A 25,382-nucleotide genomic window follows, 5' to 3' on the forward strand; every position below is an offset into this window, starting at 1 on the left:
CGTGTCCTCTGTCCCCTGATTGGCCAACTGACTTTGATTGACAGCTGCAGGCGCAAATGGCACTGCCACTGTGCCCCTGCCAATCAGGAGGAGAGTTCCAGATGGCCGGGACTCATGGACATCGCTGGAGAGAGATGTGGCTCAGGGTAAGTATTAGGGGGTGCTGGGGAGGCTGCTGCACATAGAAGGTTTTTTTATCTTAAAGTGGGAGTCCGCCGGGAGTATCCTACAAATACTGCAGCTGCTGACTTTTAAAATAATGACACTTACCCGCCCAGTGCGCCCGCGATGTTGGCACCCGAAGCCGATCTCTCGATCGTCTCTTGGGTGCTGCCGCCGCCATCTTGGGTATGGGAATCAGGAAGTTGAGCCTTTCGGCTTAATTTCCCGGTTCCCTACTGCACATGCGCGAGTCGCGCTGCGCAATAAGGATGGTCCCGCTGTCTCTGGGATCCGTGTGTTTCCCAGCAGGCAGCGGGGGACCTTAGGAAAGGGGCGTGGCTTCTGCAGAATCTACGCCGGAAGTGGGTGCAGATACCTGTACTGTACAGGTACCTGCACCCCCCTCCCCCTGAAAGTTGCCAATTGTGGCGCCGGAGGGGGGGAGGGTTCCAATGAGTGGAAGGTCCACTTTAGGGTGGACCTCCGCTTTAAGGCATGGAATGAATTAAGATAAAAAAACTTTTGCCTTTACAATTCCTTTAAAATGAATACGTCGAATACAGCTTACTTGCTCATTAGTTCTAACGTTCAACATTTCACTTATCCATTATACTGGCTTTTGTCATTTATCTGGTGATCTGAGAATGTATGCTTGTGAACGACGCAGGAGAGGAATTCCCAAATTCCCCACTACAATTCTGCTGCCCAACCCAGCTTGGACTAATGTAAGTATGCATGCATTATGCCTGGCCAGTTCCCTTAGAAACCACTGTAGTAGGCTCAGCTAATAGAGATCACTATATTAATGGTGCACACTATAGTGAATTTAAGCTTCCACAGGGAACCCACAGGTATGAAACATCCAAGATGGGTCATGTTACTATACAAAAACAGCCTGGGATTCAGCATTAAGGTAAAAAAACACTTGGCAGTGACCGGCCCCCTAGGCCCCCCCCCCCCATTTTTCCTTACCTGGGCCCCGTACCCCGTTATTCCCTGTCCTTGATCTTGATTGGATAGATTGATAGCAGCGCAGCTATTGGCTCCAGCTGCTGTCAAACAAATCTAATGACGTGGGTGCCAGGGGGTGGGGCCGAGGCTGGCATTCATGTCTATGTGCACAAATGCTGGATTCAAGAGCGCGCCCACAAGGTAACCTCCTGGGAGAGCTCTTCTCCTAGGGGGTTATCTGATGCAGGGAGGAGCCGCGAGAGCCAGAGAGGGACCCAAGAAATGGAAGATTGGGGCCACTGTGCAAAACGAGCTGCACAGTGGAGGTAAGTATGATATGTGTGTTATTTAAAAAAAATAAAAATAAAACTTTTACAATCACTTTAAGGTATCTGTTAGACTAGTCTTCTTATTGTTAGAGATAAATTGCAAAAGGAACGCTAAATAGAACACTCGCCTAGTTCTGCCTTGCTGCCTGTAATGCTACAGAATCTTGCTTGTCAGCCAAGGAACAGCAATGACACCCTGCTGGTCTGACCAGTAAGGGACAATGGTGTAGAAACCGGTAAGTAGCTTCTTTCTTCTCCCAGAGATCTTGTTGATGGCAAGTTGCTGCCATTGACAGGCTTGCTAGAGTGATACATGCCTTAAAGTGTTTGTTAACCTCATTCATGAAATCTGACCCAGGCATATATATCTGTATTGTGTACTTCTTTCTCCAAGCTCTGAGTGCCATCTCTTTCTGTTGCTCCGTTCTTCTGTTATCAGCATAATAACTTCTGACAAGTTCTCCGACATAGGAGATAAAAGCAGCTGGAGATTTGCTTGGGGATAGATAAGCAGAGAGCCAGTCTATCCACAGTACAGATCAGCATGTTTCTTCATTCATCTGCCTATGTGGAGGGCGGTGTGCCTTTCCTCCAATCAGCTCTCACACAGTTTATGCCCAGACTCCACACCCACTGCTGAAACAGGAAGAAAGATTTCTAACACAATGTGCACTTTCTAAAGAGTCTAGAAAGCTGAAGACAGCAGATATACATGTAAAACTTATGTAGGGAGATTTGTTTAATCTCTGTATCATCTGAGGCTATTCACTTCACTGGGTATATGAGAGGGTTTACATCCACTTTAATCTGACTGGTAATAAAGGAAGCAGAGACGGACGGCCAGAATTTGGACAGCAGTGGTTTCTGAAAACCCAAGGAGTTCACTGGAATCAGGCTGTATGGAATACCAGATGGATTAAAATACAACTAAAGGCAAAACATTTTTTCTTAGTTTTGGATAGAGTGCAGAGGGATTAGAACATCAGACGGTTTTTATTGCCTTCTGTGCCCCCCGTTAAGGAGATTTACTCACTCTATTTGTCCTGTTAACCATTATTATTGAAAGAAAATGAAAATTCAAACTTTTACAGAAAAGTAATAGAGGGTAAATCTTTCAATGGGGACACTAGTTCTGGTGGCCTGGGGTCCCTAAGGAATTCCTCTTATTTGTATGGATTTGCTTTCACTTCCTGTTTGGCTTTGGGACAGGAAGTAAAGGGAAATCTCTGCAATGGGACACAGATGGTTAAAAAAAATCTGATAGAGGTTATAACCATCAGTGGCGTCACTAGCGTTGGGGTCACCTGGTGCAGTAAAACATGGTGTCACCCCCCACAATCATTTTTGCAATCTGCAGGAGGGGGGGGGCAGGGAGAAAGGCCAGATAGAGAAAAAGGGGGGCAGGGGGAGAGAGAGGGTGGGCAGGGAGAGAGAAATAGCGAAGGCAGTGAGAGAGAAAGAAAGGGATCAGGGAGAGAGAAAGAGAGATAGGCACAGGGAGAGAGGGGGACAGGAAGACAGAAAGGGAGAGAGAAAGCGAGGGGGCAGTAAGAGAGAGAGGGGCAGGGAGAAAGAGAGGGCAGAGAGAGAGGGGGAACAGGGAGATAGATAGGGGGAGCAGGGAGATAGAGAGGGGGCAGGGGTGGGGAGTGAGGGGGCAATGATAGATAGGGGAGGGGGGCAGGGATGGAGAGAGAGGGCTTTAAGTGAGAGAGGAGCAGGGAGAAACAGAGGGCAGAGAGAGAGATGGGACAGTGAGAGGGGGGACAAGGAGAAAGAGAGGGCAGAGAGAGAGGGGGTAAGGTGAGAGAGAGTGGGCAGAAAGAGAAAGAGGGCAGAGAGAGAAGGGGCAGTGAGAGAAAGGAGGAAGAGAGAGAGAGAGAGTGAGAGCAGAGAGAGAGAGGGGGACAGGAATATAGAGAGATCAGAGACAGGGATAGAGAGGGGACAGGGAGAAAGAGATGGGTCAGGTAAAGTGAGGGGGTCAGGGAGAGATTGAGGGGACAGGGAAAGAGAGAGGGGGCATCAAAGCAGCCTGGCTCAGTTCGCCTCTGGTGTGACCCCTTTGGTGGATGTCACCCGGGTGTGGTGCGCACCCACTACACCCCCCTAATGACATCACTGATAACCATCCCCCTACTCTATCCAAAATGAAAAAAAAGTTTTGCCTGAAGTTCTACTTTAAAGTGTATGTATCTAACAATGAACTTCTCTCATTTGAACATTTTGGTCTATTACATGCTATTAAAAGTTTAATCTGTTTGACAAGTGCAAAAATATTTGTTGATCCTGCCAGAAATCTAGTGATATCCTTCTGCGCCCTCTGCTTTCTCTTACCAGTTATTGTTCCCAGCTTTTGCTATGAACTATGAAGCACCTCCCTCTATGTTATGGAGAAAAGGAAAGTGGAGGTGGTCTGTAGTCCTAAAACATTAGATTGACAATGTTTCCTCTCCATATATACAGTCCAGTTAGTAAATATTGTCACCCTATTACAGAAAGCCTGTTACTGCCAGGATCACAAATTAAAAATAAAGAATAAAAAGCCTGAAAAAAAGAAAACAAATGCAGCCATCAATATCATTATTTTAAGACCGAGTACGTGTACCAATACTTTTTCTCAAGTATTCACCGATACTAATTACCAATACCTATTTTTTGTGTGATGTGAACGTTTTTTTTAAACTAATGAAAAATGATTACTTAAAGGGGATTTAAAGTTAGAAGGATTTTTTTTTTTTATCTTAATGCATTCTATGTATTAAGATAAAAAAAACCCTTCTGTGTGCAGCAGCCCCCTTCCATCACTCCTAATACTTACCTGAGCCCCATCTCTCTCCAGCAATGTCTACAAGTTGCTCGGCTGTCCGAGACTCTTGTCCTGATTGGCTGAGACACAGCAGTGGTGCCATTGGCTCCCACTGCTGTCAATCAAAGTCAGTTAGCTAATCAAGGAAGAGATGGGGCGGGGCGAATTGGGGCTCTGTGTCTGAATAGACACACAGAGCTGTGACTCGGCTCGGGTGCCCCCATAGCAAGCTGCTTGCTGTGGGGGCACTCGACAGGAGGGAGGGGCCAGGAGCACAGAAGAGGAACCCGAGAAGAGGAAGATCCAGGCTGCTCTGTGCAAAACCACTGCACAGGGCAGGTAAGTACGACATGTTTGTTATTAAAAATACAAGACTTTAGTATCACTTTAAGTACATCAAATATTATATTTGGTACTGGGAGGGTGCCAAACATTGAGTTCCCCCATTGTTTTCCCGACACCTAGTAAGTATAACATGTTTTTAGAGGAAAAAAAATGGGACTTTACATTTGCTTTAAGGCACCGGGTTCACATATGTGCAGGGCTGTTTTCGGTGTGATTTGTAAAAAGAGTCCAGTGCGATTTCATTCAGGACTGAAAATCGTACCTCTCTCTTTTAAAAATCACACTGCAGCTGGCCTGCACATATAAGTACAATTCTTATGTACACCACTGTGTGTTGCGTATGTACAATGCTATTTATATTTTTAGGCACAAAAACACACAACATACCTGCACTGCAATTCAGTCATTTTTTTCTGTGCTTGGGCCCAATCAAAATGAATGGTCTGAAGTAAATCAGCACACGGCAACGTGCAATAAATCCTTTTAGAGCATGTGTTACCACATTGTTGTATAGTGTGGTATAAACCGTCAAATTTATGGATTTCAACAGTTTATTTAAAGCCTGGAGCTCAGGTTTAAAAATGTGAAACATTTTATCAACATGAAATATCATTTCTGACTATTCTGCCTATTTATACAAGACAATCTTTACTTATTTGTACCACATTTTGACTATGGTTAAAATAATCCAGCATTCGCCATTTTCAAGATAACTTTGCTAATTGATAAAGAACGTTCACCCTTTTTTTCTTTGCTCCCACTAATTAATTAATGTCACCCCACTGTAGGCATAACCTATTATTTTCAACAGAGGGAAGGTGCTTCACTCAAAGGACCATCATTTTTTATTTCCCGTGTTTTTATTTTGAACATTTAGAAATTTTAACAGTAAATGTAGATGAAAAAGCAAGTGCATATTTTGCTCATCTGTACAAATTAGACCTTGTCCACACTATACAATAATGTGGTAACACATGCTCTAAAAGGCTTTATTGCACATTGCCGTGTGCTGATTTACTTCAGTCCATTCATTTTGATTGGGCCCAAGTACAGAAAAAAATGACTGAATTGCAGTGCAGGTATGTTGTGTGTTTTTGTGCCTAAAAATATAAATAGCATTGTACATACGCAGCACACCGCAGTGTGCTTTAGTGTACATACGAATTATACTTGTACTTGTGCACATATGTGTAGGCCAGCTGCAGTGTGATTTTTAAAAGACAGAGGTACGATTTTCAGTCCTGAATGAAATCGCACTGGACTTTTTTTACAAATCGCACCGAAAACAGCCCTGCACATATGTGAACCCGGTGCCTTAAAGTGAATGTACCAATGTACCGCTCCAATGAACCAATGAACTTTACTCTAAGTGATTGGTATAAATGTCTTAAAAGCTGCACCCTTGCTTCTCCACCCCCCCCCCCTTATGAATGTGTTGTTTAACCCAGCCATACCGGACAGCATGTTTCTGGGTAGGGTATTCCCTTGGCTTAATGCCCCACTAATTCAACCTTCGAAACTTGGTCCATCCCACTACACGGAGGCTATACCCTTTTGATATCTTACGTGAAAAATACCATTGCCATTTCCTCCCACCTTTTTCATTTTTACCTACAGGTTAGACACCTCTTTTACTCCAAGTCCTCATCCCAGATCCTTGATAAACCTACCGCTTTCGAATATCTATGCGCTCAGGGCCCCCACCAGTTACATTTAATATCTTCCATTCACCGCATCCTCCATGAATTGAACCATCTCACTGAGGCCACACACCACTACATGAGGAAATGGACCCACCTATTAGGTAAATCCATAACGGTCCAAACAAGGGATAACATTTGGTCCTCTATTTTTAAATCCTCCAAATGTGTGACTCAAAAGGAAGCTTCTATAAAAATTCTTATATTTTGGTACTAAACCCCCCCGATATCCTACACAGTTTCATCTCGCTGTTGGCGATGTGGAGTTGAAACGGGTTCTTTGTTCCATATCTTCTGGGAGTGCTCTCTGATACGGCCCTTCTGGCAAGAGGTGGGGCAACTAATCCAGAGGGTGGTGGATGCATCACTACTGCTAGATCCCAGGATTTGCCTACTAGGGCTTCCTGTTTAGGGCCTACCTAAAAAAAACTAACCAGCCAAGAGAACTATTCCATTATGCTGGTTGTCCAACACACCCCCCCCCCCCCCCCCATGGCTCAGATTTTTACATTTGGTAGCTGAGATCCGGAGGATGGAATATCTAATGGCCTCTGTACACAATGCTATCCCCCAATTTGATAAAGTATGGGATCCATCGGATTAATCGGAATATGGGACTCATAAACAAGGGGACACAATGGAAAATGTTTTAACTTAAAATTAAGATTACTTTTCCCTCTCCACTCACCTCCCCTTTTTTTTTCTTTTGTATGCTAATTGGTGCCTATCTGATTACTTTGTTAGTCTACATATACCCTCTACAAAACTCCTTCATTATTGTACATGCTCTTGTAATTTAAATCTTACCATTCATAAGTGAGTTGTTTATGCTATATTACTATTAATAAGCTGTGCAGAGCACCCCTGTGCTTTGCACTATGGACAGTGTTCACCTGTTCACATCAGTTCCGTATTCACCATCTGTAACCATTATGCTTCTATTACTGGTATATTGTGCATGGTGGGTGCTTTACCTTCTTTCTTTTTGTTGTACTTGATTTACTCTTATAACCCAATAAAAACTACAATTTAAAAAAAAAGTGAATGTAAATTTCAGGGTTTAAAAACTAACTTGTCTCAAGACAGTCTAAACCCAGCTCACGTTCACTATTAGTGGGTGAACAATCCAATGCTTGGTGTATTCTGCTTCACAATGATAGGAAGAACCGATATCGAAAGACAAATACATGCATATACTGTACATATAGTAAGGCTTACATGTAGGTACTGTAAATATTTCCTAAACTGGCACTGCTTGGGAGATATTTACTATATATGCTGCTGCCGACATCATTAGCGCATGCGCACTGAAGGAATGGCCCACCCGTGCCGTTTCTTCAGGACCTGTGCCGCGAGCCGCAGCATCCAAGCATGCATGGGGGTGATGTCATCGCAGCTCCGGCCAATCACAGCACTGGAGCTCGCAAACCCAGAAGTGACTACGGGAAGGATATCGGTCGTGGGAGCGAAGTGCAAGTGGCACTGCAGGGCATCGTTCTAAGGTAAGTATTTCATAATGAGTTAGTATGCGATGCATACTAGCTCATTATGCCTTTGTCTTGCAGGTTTGTTTGTTTGTGGAATTTTTTTTCTGAGGTTTACAATCTCTTTAAGTATCTGGCAATGCTGCCTGGCAGGAGTATCTTGATTATAGTACTAGTGTGGAGAATAACAAACCTTTGGCTGGTATAAACTGTCAAATTTATGGATTTCAATAGTTTATTTAAAGCCTGGAGCTCAGCTTTAAAAATGCGAAACATTTTATCAACATGAAATATCATTTCTGACTATTCTGCCTATTTATACAAGACAATCTTTACTTATTTGTACCACATTTTGACAATGGTTAAAATAACCCAGCATTCGCCATTTTCAAGATACCTTACCTGTAGGTACAATTAAAGAGAAAGACTTTACTTAGTCCTTAAGCCTATAGCAGAAAGAATCCATACCCCAGCCTCTTAGTGAACAATGAGGTCTATGCTCACTATGCTCTTCCTGTCTGGGGTGTTCACAGTCAGCAAACATTTATTTTAGTAGATCTTGATTGGCTTGGGTTTGAGTTCTGATGCTCTGGGGATTATAAGAAGCTGCTACAATTTCAGGTACTTACACTAGTACATTTAAAACATAGGTTTAATGTTTGTTTAATGAATACACATCTGCATTAGGATGTCATTTTTAATATCTGAAGTCCTTATGTGAAAGGCCTCTCTTGGTGGTGGCTTTCTTCACGAGGTGACGGTTTTGATTCACCACTACTGATAGGCTGAAACCTGTTGGGTTTGCAGCAGAACTCCTAAACAGGGGAAAAGTTCTGATCTGAATGGAAAACCCCATTGAAGTCTATGGGAGCTGAACAGGAAAAAAAGTCAATTTTGAAGACTTATATGCAAGTAGTTGGCTATAAAAGGGGTATGGGGGTCTGGGTACTGCCCTGGGGGACATGTATCAATGCAATTTTTTTTTTTAACAACGATTGTTTTTAAAGTAGCAGTGATTTTAATGATGCCTAAAGTGCAAAAAGAAAAAAGAAAAAATCATTTAAATATAGTGTGTGAGGAGTCCCCTTAGTTTACCTATAAAGTGGCACATCTGTAGCATGTATAGAACATGCTGCAGCAAAAATAAAATTTCTAAAGAAAAAAAGCGAGTCAAATCACATTTAAATTGACTTGCAGTTGCAATTGCCAGCACCTGGCTATTTAAAAAAGATAAAGGAAAAAAAATGATCCCCCCCCCAGTCCATACCAGACCCTTAGGGCCATTTGACAGTTCTTATACAGGTAAGGGCGGGGCCACCTGACATTTGGCCAACAGTTGACTGTCTTCTGATTTGCATTTTACCTACTTCTAGCAGATTTTGCATTCTGTAGACTTGAATGTGAATGTAAAACATAACTGAAGAGAACCAAAGCCCATCCACACAGACATTAAGCTCTAGAATACCAAGGAACGTCTGCAGCCATGAGCTTGCTATTAGATTTTATAGCTGGCAAAGGGCTTTCAAGTAAAAGTGATGCAGAAATCTCTAGAGTCAACCAATCACTTTTACTTGGCTCTGATTGTGCACCCCCCTGGCCCCTTTCCCTTTTAGCCATTGGAAGCGCTCATTGTGAGCTGCGTTTTACCATGTATGCTAGTGTGAACATAACCTAACATTTATCTGAAGATATTTTTCGTGGTAACTGTCAACAGTTTACAGTACACACTTGATGGACCATATTTTCTTGTTTTTATGTTTGTACTCTAGTAGCGATTGCTATATCAGATGGCAAAGTTGTGCGCCTTTGAATGACTGCATATATAGAAATATAGGATAGCATATAGGATATTGAGCTTAACCACTTAAAGACCAGGCCTCTTTTTCATACTCTGTGTTTACAAGTTTAAAACAACATAGAAAATTACGTAGAAATAGAAAAAAGCATGGCAGGTCCTCTTAAATATGAGATCTGGGGCCAAAAAGTACTCAGATCTGATGTTTGGACTTAAATGCAATAAAATATATATATATATATATATATATATATATATATATATATATATATCAACAAAGAAATGGCCCTTTAAGACGTATGGGCGGAAGTGACGTTATGACGTTTCACCCTATGGTATGGAGACGGGTGGGGGCCATATTCCCCTCACTCGTCTCTATACCTAGCCACAGACAGGTCCCGATCGCCTCCACCAGTTAGCAGCGGAGGGCATGGGAGAGCAACGGGAGGGGGGTGGCCCCTCTCCCACTGCCCATAACTGTGATCTTGCGGCGAATCCGCCGCAGAGACCACCATTATCATAAACAGGACCGCCTGCTCAAAAGATGGATACCTCGGTTGTGGCAGCAGCTGCTGCTGTTACCGAGATATCCATCTTTAAACTGCCAACGCATAAGTACAGGAGCCAGTCGGCAAGTGATTAATAAACCATTATACACCTGGGCAGACACAAAGAATTTGATATAGTGAAGGAGTGGGGGCCGTTTACTTAGCAAAATGAATGTTCACTTAGCTTAGTGAATAAGGTGAAGTTGTCTGCTTTCAAGAAATAAAAGGCATATATTTTTTTTACTACACGAAAATGCATTTCAAGCAGAAATCCCATTCATTACTATGTGACTAAATTATATTTATGCAACTCAGAGGGCTTTGTTAAGAAATAAGCACTTTAGACAGACCCACTGAAATGAATGTCAGATACACAACAACATGTTTAATGCATTTTAGTGAACGTGTAGTGTTTCTGTAGTACAGTAAATCTCTGTTTTGAATATTACTCTCGTGTTTGCACAACACATGAACGTAAGCACATAAAAATGCATGTTTAAAACCCACAAAAACATATGTTTGAAATGTACAGAAGCTTAGGCAGTTATGTGTCAAATTCATGGTATTAGGTACCCAAAGTGCCTGCACTCATATCCTTGACCTCTGAACTCACCCAAAGACTAAACCTGAACCTAGCACTTAACCCTACCTTCACTTAGGCCATAAAATGTAATCTAACACTCAAATTAACCCATAACCTCCACCACCTTTAAAACCTACCCCTTATGAGCCACTACCTATTTTGTTTAAAATAGACACGAAAGGCAAAACATTTGCATAGAAATATATATATATATATATATATATATATATATATATATATATATATATATATATATATATATACATATACAGTATATATATATACATATATATATATATATATATATATATATATATAGTAATAGAATATAATAATATAATAATCTTTGTTCTCAGCTCAATAAGTGGCTTAGAATAGAAAGGTTGGGGTGGAGAAACATCAGTGCACTGCTCTTCCCCTTGAATGGCTTTGCAGGGGGGGGGGGGGTCATGTCAGCCCCAGTCTGACCATTCTAGGACAGGTAAACTGTGCTCCCCTCACAGCCAGAAAACTGACCACAATGGCATGGCTGTGTTTATTGCCTACCTTGGTCAGCTTGAAATAGGAAAACAGGGGAACTGGCAGGATCACCTGGTATTTCACACAAAAGAAAACAGTATACCTTTTTTTTAACACAAGTACTATACATAGTACAACAGACACATATCAGGAAAATTAAATGTTGGGATAACATATTCCTTAAAGTGTATTTCAACATTTGCTGTCAAATTTGATGTCCACAGCAATGACAGCATGTGATGTCTAGGATTGCATAGAGTGAATCCAGCCTTACACAGCATACTGAAAATAGATAAATAAATAAAAGACCATTCTTACATTTGGGTCGTTTCTTAGAAGAAGGTTTCATGTAATTTCTTAACAAGTTCAGAGAACTGCCTAGGTTTTCCTTCAATAACATACAATGGATAAGCACAGCTTTCAAAGCTTTAACCTTTTGTTAGGACAGACAGTGTTCAAATCTAGTTTACAGCTGATAATGAGATCTGCCAGCACAGCCCTAGCATCGACATAAAGAACTAAACAGCAGTCAGTTTCCTAAAAAAAGGTAAGCTGCACTTGGTTTAATATTTTAGTAAATGTATTATTCTATGTGAATGGGAACATAGAACAAAGTTAAAGTAGGTGTCATCCTAATTTGGCTGCAAAATTAGAAATACACTTTAGCTAACCCTGAAAATCACCACATAACCTAACCCTAACACCTAACAACTAACGCGATGCTGGAACCAGCGCGATTCCAGTGCAGGTTCCCGCATTGCATCTCCCTTGCAGGCATTTCACACTGCTGTCTGCGAACCGCTGTGGGTTTAAATACAAAGTTAATGACATCTCCAGATTGGTTCGCAGATCGCAGTGCGAACTGTGAATTCGGACAAGAATTGGATCACTTAGGTGTGAACACCCATAAGATCTGAATTCAGTGTAGGAAAAAAAAATTTCCAGCAGCATTTTCATGCGAATCCAATGCGAACTGAGCCATACATAGTCACATAGTTACATAGTAACATAAGTAGTCAAGTTGAAAAAAGACACAAGTCCATTTAGTTCAACCAAAAAAAATACAATCCCATATACCCAATTTTTCGCCCACAGTCCATCCAGAGGAAGGCAAACAACCCCAGCAGAGCATGATCCAATTTGCTAGAAAAGGGGAAAAAATTCCTTCCTGATCCCAGAGAGGCAAATGGATTTTCCCTGGATCAACTTTACCTATAAATGTTAGTACCCAGTTATATTATGTACTTTTAGGGAAGACTTCAGGCCTTTTCTTTAAAGCGGGAGTCCGCCGTTTTTTTTTTTTTTAAAGCCAGCAGCTACAAATACTGCAGCTGCTGACTTTTAAAATAAGGACACTTACCCACCCAGCGCGCCCGCGATGTCGGCACCCGAAGCCGATCTCTCGATCGTCTCTCGGGTGCTGCCGCCGCCATCTTGGGTATGGGAATCAGGAAGTGGAGCCTTGCGGCTTCACTTCCCGGTTCCCTACTGCGCATTTGCGAGTCGCGCTGCGCAATAAGGATGGTCCCCGCTGTCTCTGGGATCCGTGTGTTTCCCAGCAGACAGCGGGGACCTGTGGAAAGGGGCGTAAATATCCGTAGATTCTGCGGATATCTATGCCGAAAGTGGGTGCCTCCTCCCTGAAAGGTGCCAATTGTGGCGCCGGAGGGGGGGAGGGTTCCAATGAGCGGAAGCTCCACTTTAGGGTGGAGCTCCGCTTTAAAGCAATCTGCTGAGCTTGCCAGAACCACCTATATTCCGCATTTTCACAGCTCTTACTGTAAAGAAACCTTTCCGTATTTGGAGATGAAATCTTTTGTTTGGGCGACACGTCGGACGACCGTGCAATTGTCAGTTAAAGCAACGCAGTACCGAATCACAAAAAGTGCTCTGGTGGTTAATCTTCTATTCTCAAGAGAGAATAAATTCAGTTCATCTAATCTTTCCTCATAGCTGAGCTTCTCCATGCCTCCTATCAGTTTGGTTGCCCTTCTCTGCACTTTCTCCAGTTCCCCAATATCCTTTTTGAGAACTGGTGCCCAAAACTGAACGGCATATTCCAGATGAGGTCTTACTAATGATTTGAACAGGGGCAAAATGATATCTCTCTCTGGAGTCCATACCTCTCTTAATACAAGAAAGGACTTTGCTCGCTTTGGAAACTGCAGCTTGGCATTGCATGCTATTATTAGGCTTATGATCTACCAAAACCTTCAGATCCTTCTCCACTACGGATTCCCCCAGTTGTACTCCCCTAGTATTTATGCAAACTGTGTGGCTGAATTTGCATTGCACAGACCTCACATGTGATCTGCACAGCAATGCGGTGCGAATCACATGCGATGTCTGTGCTCACAATAGTGTGAACCCAGGCTAAAGCTGAACTTTAGGCAGATAAAAAAACACACCATTTAACTAAAACTGTGCATCCCTTTAAAACAATTTTAAGGTGTTTTATTTATAATTAGCCAAAGCATCTGAATCTATCTTGATATCAGCCAGCTGTTATCCTTTGCAAAGCAACAGATACAGTATGACAGGGAGCATGCTTGCAGAAAAAAAAAAAAGAGCATAGCTGAGGGTTGATCAGCATGTTGTTGCTCTTGATGTTACTGATGATGCTGTTGTTCAATCTGACTGCAGGACTGGGAGTGACAGCAATGTATATACTCTAATGCCCCGTACACACAATAGGATTTACCGACAACAAATGTTGGATGTGAGCTTGTTGTCGAAAAGTCTGACCGTGTGTATGCTCCATCGAACATTTGTTGTTGGAATTTCTGCCAACAACTGTTTGAGAGTTGGTTTTCAAATTTTCCGTCAACAAGATTTGTTGTCGGAAATTCCGAGCGTGTGTACACAATTCCGACGCAAAAAAGTTTACGCATGATCGGAATCAAGCAGAAGAGCCACGCTGGCTATTGAACTTCATTTTTCTCGCCTTGTCTTACATGTTGTTAGAAATTTCCGACAACATTTGTGCGACCGTGTGTATGCAAGGCAAGTTTGAGCCAACATGCTTCGGAAAAAAATCCACGGTTTTGTTGTCGGAAAATCCTATTGTGTGTACATAGCCTAAAGCCCCATACATACTATGAGAATTTCTGCAGATTTTTGTCTTCAGATTTGCCAAAACCATGTAGTGCAAGGGCCTGCATGATTGCATACAAATTGAAACTCCTAAGGTTTGACCTCATATTATATGATATTGGTAAATCTGAAGGAAAAAATCAGCAGCAAATCTGATAGTGTGTTTGGTGACAGTGGTGTCACCTTTTCTGTCTGTGTTGTCTAGCCAAGGTGCATGAGTAAAACAAATGGCTAAATCCTTTGGTAGATAAAAAGTCTGCATACTGTATGCAAATTTAAACTTAACATATCATCTACCCCCCCCCCCCCCCCAAATTAGCTAAATGTACTCCTAAAGAGTCGTATTTACCTGTGTCAAATATCAAAACTGTTGTAGCTATAACTGCCTTTCCTGTGCTGAAATCAACAGCGCCAAGATCTGATCAATGAAAACAAATGGTTCAGACAAATTGTGACCGGTCTTCTTCTACCTCCTTTTATCAATGTCCTTTAAAGCCCCTATGGGCTCGCCTGCACATGTGCAACACCTACCGCTGATCTATATTGACGTGTAAGCATAAGCTTTGAAACACTAGGGGAAAGTACTTTTTTCCATTTGCTAAAGCAAAGCAAAAGAAGTATAAATCAACTCTGTTAAGCTTATGGCACACTAAGAGCATCGAAGCAATATTTGTAGCTTAAACAGATCCATTGCCAGGCCAATGTGAATAGTGGCAAAATGGACACGTACACACGTTTCTTATCTTTAGGGTAGGAGCCACAGGAACAGATATTATGTACTAGGTCTTGGAGCAGAGTGGTTCATTAGGTTTCATAAAAAAGGTTGTAGTGCCCACACAAAGATAAAGACAGGGTGAAAACGGCACGATTGAAATCAGTGTGAATGCCTCTCCTGCTTATGCCGACTCAACAGATTAATGTTCAGCTAGAACCAGTGCATGTAATCCCATCATAAAACCCAAATCCTATTTGTTGCCACCTGCTTGAAATGCATCCTAATTAATAATGCCAGTGGGCCATCAGATTTTGGAATGGTTTACGATATGTCTTGCATGAGATTAACAAAGGTACAGTATCTTCTGGAGGCAGAGCCTAATGTCATGGCAAAGTGAGCTTTAGATAAAGCACGCTGACTGTGCCTGCTGTATGTCTATACAAGCAAATTCTTCCTGTTTAAAGACCACTAATACACCAGAGGTTCAGAAAATTCTCACCTATTATGTGTATGTGTTTAGGGAATAGGTGAACATAATGTGATTTTACTTATTTGTTTTGGTCCTGCTTTTGTTTAATTAGATATAAAAAGCTGGCCATATAAATTATAGATGAAGGATTTCATTTATGTGAATTAGTAGGGTATTTTAGCTACATTCTTTTTTTTTATTTTTTCTTCCTTATTGCCGCCGGTAGAACAATCTGCACAGAAACACTTAGAATATCCCCAGTGTGTCCTTTACATCAGTAATGATTCAGATTTTAATATATTTTCAGCCCTTGTTATGCTTTCAAGGTATTAAATCCTCCTGCGGGGAGTCTCCCAGCATTGTACATTTGTGCAACCCGCAGCAAACTCATTACAAAATCTTATTGGTTGATCAACAGGGTGGATGCTTTATTGGTCTGTGCTCTTTTTTTTCATATGGCCACTTTTGGGAAACCAGTTGGCTAAACACAATGAGAGTCCTTGTAGGTTCCTTTAGTGTGTTTGGAAGACTAACAGAGGGACAGAGCGCTACAAAGGATACAATTCTAGCCACTTCAGCTATTCACTGCATTAAAAAACGTGTAATAGCAGAGAATTTGCTGCCAAAGTGATTGCAGCGTTTTGTTGGCAGCTGCTGAAAAAAATGGATTAGAAGGCAATGCTTTTAATAAGAAAATATGCTAGTATAGTCACTGAGACTCACTATGTGCAAGGGTCAGCTTAAACCCTACGACTGGTTGATTTTCCTATAAAGCGGTGTTAAATTAATTAGTTCCACTATTCCTGTCATGATAATAGTAAATTATTATGGATACATACGGTTAGATGAAACTTAATTAAACAGGGGATCATTATAGTCCTCATTTAAGTAAAAATAAAGGTACAAATGCAGTATCCATCTTTGATTGATTTGACTGCATGGAACTGCTGGTTTAATTGCTATGGGTAACTGCTTGTCTTCGTACTGTCATAGCCAAAGCATGTACATATGCCATGGGATACCTTAATAGGTCATTAAAATTGTAAAAACGAACGTTTCTAGAGTACACTCCTCAGTGATTTTGCAAATTATGATTAAAACTATGGTTAGGTACACAGAAAATTATAATTGTAAATGTTCTTCATACTATTAGGAGCTGTAGCTCTCACCCCCGGAGGGGCTGCTGTAGACTACCCCAGGTTTCCCTAGCTAGTACAGAGGCTGCCAGTCGCAAGCACATTTCTATGCACACTGACAATGCAGGCTCAATCTAGGGGGTATTTTTAGGCAATTATTGCTGAAAATCTTGACGCAGGATAGGGGTTAAGCAGGATACTCCAAAACAATAATAGGAGGACAAACTTTTGGCACAAATCCTTATAGTTGCAGACACACGTAAAAGTCCCACAGTAGGTGATTAAAAGATCATTCTCCAGACCAGGACTTCAGAAGAGTGCCCACCAGGAAAATTATTTTAGTAATCTGGACCAGGCCCTCAACCCAGCATCTACTAAGGCCCAAACTGCAATTCTGCAGTACACTCTAGCTGCGTCCCCAGAGACAGAAGCCCTAGGAGAATAGGAACCCTCAATCAAAGGAAGAAGAATCTGCACAGGCCTCCCAAATAGTTTTCACTTCCCTAGACACCTTCTGGATGCCCCTTTCCAGGGACTGGCTGAGGCATGATACATTTTTTAACTGGATATTTGACTCTCGTCTAGACAAACAATAAAGGAATCTTGTGAGCTGCTATGTGCATCTAATATATGTTGTGTGTTATTGGCACTTAACACAATCCCATATGTTCTGTGTGATAAACAATTAAATATTATATTATTTGAGCTGCGAGTTTCTGTCTGGTCAGGGCTTCCTAAGCTGGGTGTTTGATTTCTCCTGCTTCTGGGAAAAGCTTCAAAATATAGGGCAGGGAGAGTCAAATATCAAATTAAATAATATTTGTAAAGCGCTGTGCCTGTGACCACTATATTAAATAAAAATAAAAATACAAATAAAAAAAATTAAAAATTAATATAAAATGACCCTCCTAGTTAAAAAGTTCTAGGAGTGAACACAATCAATAGGTTTCTAATTAACAATCACAATCAATCTCAGAAATCTTCATAGTATAATTTCCATATGAATATAGTCCTTAAAATATACAGTGCCTTGAAAAAGTATTCATAGCCCTTGAAATTTTCCACATTTTGTCGGGTTACAACCAAAAACGTAAATGTATTTTATTGGGATTTTATGTGATAGACCAACCCAAAGTGGTGTATAATTGTGAAGCGTAAGGAAAATTATAAATGGTTTACAAAATTTTTAACAAATAAATATGTAAAAAGTGTGTCGTGAATTTGTATTCAGCCCCCCTGAGTCAATACTTTGTAGAACCACCTTTCGCTGCAATTACAGCTGCAAGTCTTTTTGGGACCGTCTCTACCAGCTTTGCACATCTAGAGAGTGAAATTTTTGTCCATTCTTCTTTGCAAAATAGCTCAAGCTCTGTCAGACTGGATGGAGAGCATCTGTGCACATCAATTTTCAAGTATTCTCACAGACTCTGAATTGGATTTAGGTTTGGACTTTGACTGGGCCAGGCCATTCTAACACATGGATATGCTTTGATCTAAACCATTCCATTGTAGCTCTGACTGTATGTTTAGGCCCGTTGTCCTGCTGAAAGGTGAACCTCCACCCCAGTCTTAAGTCTTTTACAGACCCTAACAGGTTTTCTTCTAAGATTGCCCTGTATTTGGCTCCATCCATATTCCTATCAACTCTGACCAGCTTCCCTGCGCTGTGCCTGTTAAAGAAAAGCATCCCCACGACATGATGCTGCCACCACCATGTTTCACAGTGGGGATGGTGTGTTCAGGGTGATGTGCAGTGTTAGTTTTCTGCCACAAATAGCGTTTTGCTTTTAGGACAAAAAGTTAAATTTTGGTCATATTTGGCCAGAGCGCCTTCTTCCACATGTTTGCTGTGTCCCCCACAAGGCTTCTCACAAACTGCAAATTGGACTTCTTATGGCTTTCTTTCAACAATGGCTTTCTTCTTGCCACTCTTCCATAAAGGCAGATTTGTAGAGTGCATGACTAAAGCCCCATACACACTATCAGTTTTTCTGCTGAGTTTTTCCTTCAGGTTTACCAAAACCATGTAGTGCAAGGGTCTGCTTGACTGCATGCAAATTGAAGGCTCGCCCTCATATTATATAGTTTTGGTAAATCTGAAGGAAAAACTCAGCAGAAAAAAGTGATAGTGTGTATGGGGCTTAATAGTTGTCCTGTGGACAGATTCTTGTCAGGTCACCTGAGGCCAGATGACAGATGCAAACTGTTGGGGTCAGGGGTGCACCGCTAAGGTGGTGGACCCTATGGCTGACTGCTGTAGATGGAACTCTGGGTGGTTCAGAAAAACAGGTTCACTGGAGCACCAACACAGATTCCACTGGGAGCTAGAGCATACGATTCCCCAGGGCACAGAGTCTAAGAGCCAGCAGGTGTTCACCAGAGCCTCTAGTGGTGAGGATGGACTGTGCTGCATCTGGCTCCAGGTCATGGCCCCCAAGGTCTCCCAGCTCACGCTCACGGTAGGTTACGGGAGGATGGAGAGGAAGCAGCAACCCAGGGCAACAAAGGATAGCCAAGAGATAAGCCAAAGGTTGCGGCAACTAGTAGACAAGGATAATCATAGAACACGCCAAAGGTCAGGGTAGCAAGCAGGCAGGGATAGTGAAAGAACAAGCCAAAATTGTTAACAGAAACAGATGTAGAGCACGCGGCAGGCATGAGCCAGGAAACCAAACACACAATATTGCTTGGGCAAGGCAGGCTTGGACAGCACAGTGTTAAATAGTGTATCCTGTAGAGGCTAGGTTGGAGCCATGCTGAGGGAAGATTACTTAACCATGCAGGTGTGAAAGTGCAGGCCCAAGGTTGACACACAGACCAGGAAAACAGACAGACAAGGCATGAGGGTATTACTGGTGATTCATGACACACCTGAGCTGTGGATCTCTGTAGCTCCTCCAGAGTTACCATGGGCCTCTTGGCTGCTTTTCTGCTTAATGCTCTCCTTGTCCAGGCTTTCAGTTTAGGTGGACAGCCGTGTCTTGGTAGGTTTGCAGTTGTGCCATACTCTTTATCCAGGGTACTCACATTTTAACAGATAAAAACATACATGTTTAAAAGCAGCAGTCTTTATAAGGTAGCATTTGTTTACAACCACAAAGATGGCTGTGGTCTACACGTTGCAGCGTTGTGACGTCAGAGCTCCAGCCAGCTCTGACGTGTTGACCACGGCCATCTTTGTGGTTGGAAACAAATGCTAGCTTATACAGACTGCTGCTTTTGAACATACCTGTTTTTATCTGTTAAAAGGTGAGTACCCTGGATATTTTTAAAAATAAATGTGATCCTGGTTTTAAAGTATTACACCATGAGGAGTTCCTTCTTTTGTATCTTATACAAGCACCTCTGAATATTCATCTGGTGTGACTACAAGACCCAGCTATCTATGATTTTCATGAAATGGTTTTGTGGCTCTGTGGATTTATCATGCTTGTCTGACCATCTGTAATTTAGTGGTCCATTCTTTTTGGTAAGAGGCCTGGTGTGTTCATGTTCGGTGGAGGATGAGTTTGTGCTCAACTAATTGTGTCTCTGTATAAATTGTGGGTGGTTACAGTTTTTTTCCCTGAACAAGGACTTTATCCTAAACACTATGGACCTTTACCTTTCATTTTATGCTCTTAGCGCTGCGTACACCTATTTTTTTAATGCATCACTCTACAAAAGCATGAAAGTAAAAAACCACTAGCGTGGATCAGCAGTAAGCTATGGCTGTAAAGTTACCACTCTTGGTCGATCACATCCACAAACAGAGGGTAATGACGTTAATTGTCCCTCAATGTTCTGTTTGTGGATGTAATCGACCGAGAGTGGTAACTTTACAGCCATAGTATATTATTGATCAGTGCTAGAGATTTTTTACTCCTGTGTATCACAGGAGTGCATTTTGTTCTGCACTCCTGTGGCCCGTTTTCAGCAGACAGCGGGCTGAAGCCCACTGTCAACTGACATCACAGAGCTGGTCCAAGCTTGGGCAAGATCGCAATTATATGGTCAGGATCTGTCCACATGCCTGAACCTGCACCCAACTCAGCCTCTCAGCGAGCCACTGAGAGCCTGAGCTGGACGCTCCCTGCCCCCTTTACAGCCCAGTGCTCTAGTGAGCATGCACGGGGGAAGGGGCAGAGCCGAGAGCTCTGAGAACTGAAGGATTGGCTGTGTTTGATCGCTCAGTTCTCAGTGTTAGAGACAGCAGGGGACCGGTGCTGCATCCTCCTAGGTAAGTATGATTAGAAAAAAATGATTGCCATACATCTCTTTTAATACACTGCAGAGCGTAAACAATAATAGCATACTACAATGACGGATTTTGACGGGGTTATAGAGCATGATCCCTTCATGTATGCCAATTCCATTCTATTATAGGATCTGTTTTCTTTCCATAAAAGGCTTCTGTTTAGAAATCTGAATCTACTTGCATACAGTAGATTACATTAGGTCCCATCACAGCTTGTATTCATCATAATTTTAGTAAGAAAAAATTTCTGTGTGTATAGCATTTTTATAGAACAGTAACAATATAATAATTTACTATACAAGTTTCTGGACAAGTGATCCCATACCTATGCCTAAATCAACAACCTATAAATATAGTCTAAAAGATATTGTATACATTAATGTGTTTTGCTGTTATTTTTTTTTTAATTGATCATTATTTTCAGTTAGTATCTAGCATATATTGAGAAAGGTTAATACAGCAAATGAATAAAGGTTTATTTGTATGTATTATTATTTACTGTAGTTGTACATTGGAGGTTATAGACCTCTCTTCTCTCACTTCATAATGAGCTTCACTGGGACAACTTATTTCACATTTGAGGTTTCAAGATTATGGACTATGACTGTCAGAAATGTGGAATGAAAATAATTTTTAAATGCCAAATCTGCACATATAAATATGTTTTGACCTGTGCTTTAGTTTATGCATTAAACCTAATATATGAAGCGTGGAATCCCATCGGATGTGGAAATCTAGATCTATATAGAAATACATGCCCAATTAACATATTTGTGTCTGGACACAAACCAAATATTTGTCTTTTCATCAAACAGTGTGAATTTAAAAAATGATGTATGAGTTGGTTATATTTTGCTTTAATATACCATTGTTTTTTAAAAAAAAGCATGTTTTGTACATTAATATACAATAGGTTTAATGAAAAATAAGAAAAGTGCTTATTTCTTTTGAGATATGTGTACATTGGTTTTTGGGTTTACAGTACAGGTAATTTGTGTATTTAGAGGAGTTAGTTATAAAGCTAATGCGTACATTGTCAAAATCCTTCCAGTGAAAAAGCAAATGGAGATGAAATCTAGAGGAGTCAAGCTACTCCCCAACAAGGACAGCAACCAGAAGACTTCAGTGTGTAAGTGTTTAAAACCAATTACTACACCTTCATGCATTGCCATTATCCCACCATACATCCTGCATACTCAACAGTGGTTTGATGGCTCTCCTTTCACTGCTCATAGGCACCTAACTGAGGGTGGGTGGGGGATGCTTTAACACTTCCTTGTTTTCCCAGAACTAAAACAAATAGGACTATGTATACCATGTAATACAGCACGCAAGAACAGAGAAGAACATAGATGTTAAATAGAAATATGTTAAGTAAACTTTACAGTACGAGCATTCCTGGAAGCTACAAAGACTTATATCCACGTGTTGTCCTCTATTGGTGGATATATAAATTATGGAACTGGAGCTCAGTATGTGAGGTCCAAATGATACCAGGCATTTTTGAGGGCTCCTAGCTTGGAGCACAAGTAGACAAATACTCTCCTGAGATCATTTATTCATACTGCAGCTGTAAACGTTGGTTTACAGTTTATTCGGTTCTTTGTAAATGTTACTGATTTTAAAGATACTGCATGCAACGGCTAACATGCAATGCCTCAAAAAAGTTCATATACAGCTGTATTCAGAAAGACAATAAAAAGAGTATCAAGTGATGTGCAGCTATCTAAAGCTACCAATAAGCTTAATATTATAATCTGATCAATGAGATCCAGTTGGCTGCTCTAGGTTTCTGCACTTTGCATATCATAACTGCTCTTCTCATTCTTTATTGAATACATCTGATAGATATGTAAATAATAGTTGTAAGAAACATACTTATATTGTAGCTGCAGATGCATGTTTTTATTTTTTTATTTTTTTATTTTTTTTTCCTTTTATATCTTGTTTGCACAAGCTTTTTGGTTGTTCTAGCGCACCTGCTCACTTGGAGCTAATAATTTCTGTCCTGGGCAGCAGAAAGGATATTGTTGGCTGGAATAAAAATCAGCAATATCCCTGTGTAAAGGACACTGCACATTATTCACATGTCTTATCTGGGAAAGGTCAACAGCAAATCCCTCCGATTTTCCATTTGCTCCAGTCATTGTTGAGATGCTGAGTGAGGACAGCTTAAAAGTTTGCAGTTTGGAAACTGAAGAGCAAGAAGACACGCGAGGTTAAGGAGACACAGCACAAATGGAGTGAATCTTGTCACACTAGAAAATGTTTCAATGTGAGAACTAATTAGCCTCTTGTTTAATAGAGGGAATGCAAGGCAATGTAAGTATAGAAAAGTGAGGGTGTTATCTAAAGCAATCACCATTTAGAGCAATAACTCACATGAAAGGAGTGACAGAAGTGCTATATTTGCTACAGGCATTGTAAACTATTTTTGCTTTCTTCTAAAGGCTGATTTGCATAAACACATTGCAGTGCACGTCATTTTGAATGGCACCACAATGCAACGCACATGTGTTTTAGCGTGCTACAATGCACTATACTGCATTATGTCTAGTTTTGTGGCACGTCTAATTTTTGGATCTGTTTTAGCAGGTTGGCAGCCCGTTATTTTTAATGGGCTGTCTCAATACAATGCACATGCATTAAAGCACTGCACAAACGTAAATGGCTCTTTAATGTTTCTATTGCCGGCCCAAATTTTTCAAAAAAGAATTTCAAATAACAGTGATAATGCTTGAAGTGCAGTAACCCATAACAACGTTTTTAACTGATGAGTAAAAATAGTTTTGCGTAATTGCTACTAGTTACTGCATTGTGCATAAAGTCACATGCATATACTTATAAATGTATCATGTCTCCTGTTTCCTAGAAAGCTCTCTCCTATAATTATAGCACAGCCTTGGTGAAACATATATAGGAGTGTATAAGCCTGGATAATGTCTGGAAGCCACAGGTTTAACAATGCTTGCACTGTAGGGAAAAGATTTAAGGCTTTTTTCTTGCATAAAAGAGGCCACATCCGTTGCTTGATTTCTCCTACCAGATACAAATAATTGCCCAGAGCATTGCTATCCTCACAGGCGCCACTTGTTCCTAATGAATGGTTTGGGAGCCGACTAGTTAAGGGTTAACCCTTTGAGTGATGGATGGAAGAGAGATGCCAGAGAGGCTCACCCCCGTGAATACACGCCACTGTATCCTGGACTAGTTGCCTTGGCAACACAGCAGCACCTGACGGATGTTTTCAGCTTCTCTCTTCCCTCTTCCTTCAATCTTTCAGATGCTCAAAGCTACCCCTTTTCCTTCATCTATGTAGCTTTAGTGATTGATAGCAAATAAATTAATGTAGTAATTAAGCCTAGGCTGTTTGGCTACCCTGTATTATTTAGATGCAAGGCCTGTTAGAATTTTAGGTTTGTTTTGTTTTTCTTTTAAAAGGTTTCCAGCACACTAGAATGCCACAAAATGTAACAAGTAACAAGCTGAATCGTTGTCATATTTTTAAACACATTATATCAAGACCAAAATAATAAAAACTTTACTTTACTTTTTTAATTAAATGTATATTTCGATAGCACTTTTCTCCCTGGAGAAAGTGCTTATGAGTTGAGGCAGCCATCTTGGGAGCAGCCAATTAAAATACAAGCATGTCATTGGTGTAAAGAAACCCACACAAGCACAAGAGTAACATGCAAACTTCATGCATGCAGTGTCTGTTGGGATTCAAACCAAGGACCATAGTGCTGCAAGACTGAGCTGTTAGGGCTCTTTCACACCAGTGGACCAATTGGACCTGATTGGACCACCTATTGTTCTTTATGGAACGACAGATGTTAGCGGACACATGTCTGCTGACACCCCCCGGCATCTGATCTGATCTGGTCCGCTAAAAACAGTTGGATGGGGATCTGTTCCCCATCCTTCTGGTGGATCAGATCAGATGATAGTTGGATGGAAATGGACAGAGAGTCCATCTCCATCTGACCACCCCAAAGAGAACAGTGGGCTGTGTCTCCTCTGCATAGAGGAGTGAGCAGAGACCTGTCATCTGTCTGCTCAGCGGGGTCAGCAAAGATATCCCCCGCTGAGTAGGCAGAGCTGCTTGATGGAGTCTACTCCATCTGAAAGAGGCCTTAACCAGTATGGTTACTAATGAAAAAAACAATAAGCTATGTTGAGAGCAAGCAAGCTCCATCATATCCAACATATACCAACATTGGGCAAAGTGAAAGATGCTGTTTGAGTGCTTGCATTGGCTTTCCACACATTAGCGTTTCTGCTATTAATTAAACATCTTTGTGCATTTGGTCAAAATATTAGGTGGTGTAATTAATAACAAAACATTTAACTCCCTTTTGTTAATGTGCCCTTATATTTTTCTTGGCCCATTTTCTAAGGCCCTGAAGTACAGGCACAGCCTAATTGAAGCTAGATAACTTTAATCTGAAGTCATCAGGAAGCATATAAACAGCAATTCAAAAGCTTCAATGAACCTTCTAATGAA

At 41.2% G+C, this 25,382-nt stretch overlaps 1 protein-coding gene across 3 annotated transcripts in view; it reads left to right on the forward strand.

Annotated features, from left to right (window-relative positions):
- Positions 1-25,382, forward strand: part of CSMD2 (CUB and Sushi multiple domains 2) — a 1,348,498-nt gene that overhangs the window by 833,425 nt on the left and 489,691 nt on the right. For all 3 annotated transcript variants that reach the window (XM_077481921.1, XM_077481922.1, XM_077481923.1), the window contains exon 7: positions 21,927-22,004. In XM_077481921.1, coding sequence (XP_077338047.1) covers positions 21,927-22,004 — 78 coding nt within the window. The remainder of the gene's footprint in view (positions 1-21,926; positions 22,005-25,382) is intronic.

This window comes from Lithobates pipiens, unplaced genomic scaffold (genome assembly GCF_037356315.1).
Source record: "Lithobates pipiens isolate NorthernLeopardFrog02 unplaced genomic scaffold, aLitPip1_a1.2 Scaffold_16, whole genome shotgun sequence".
NCBI classification, from domain to species: Eukaryota; Metazoa; Chordata; class Amphibia; order Anura; family Ranidae; genus Lithobates; species Lithobates pipiens.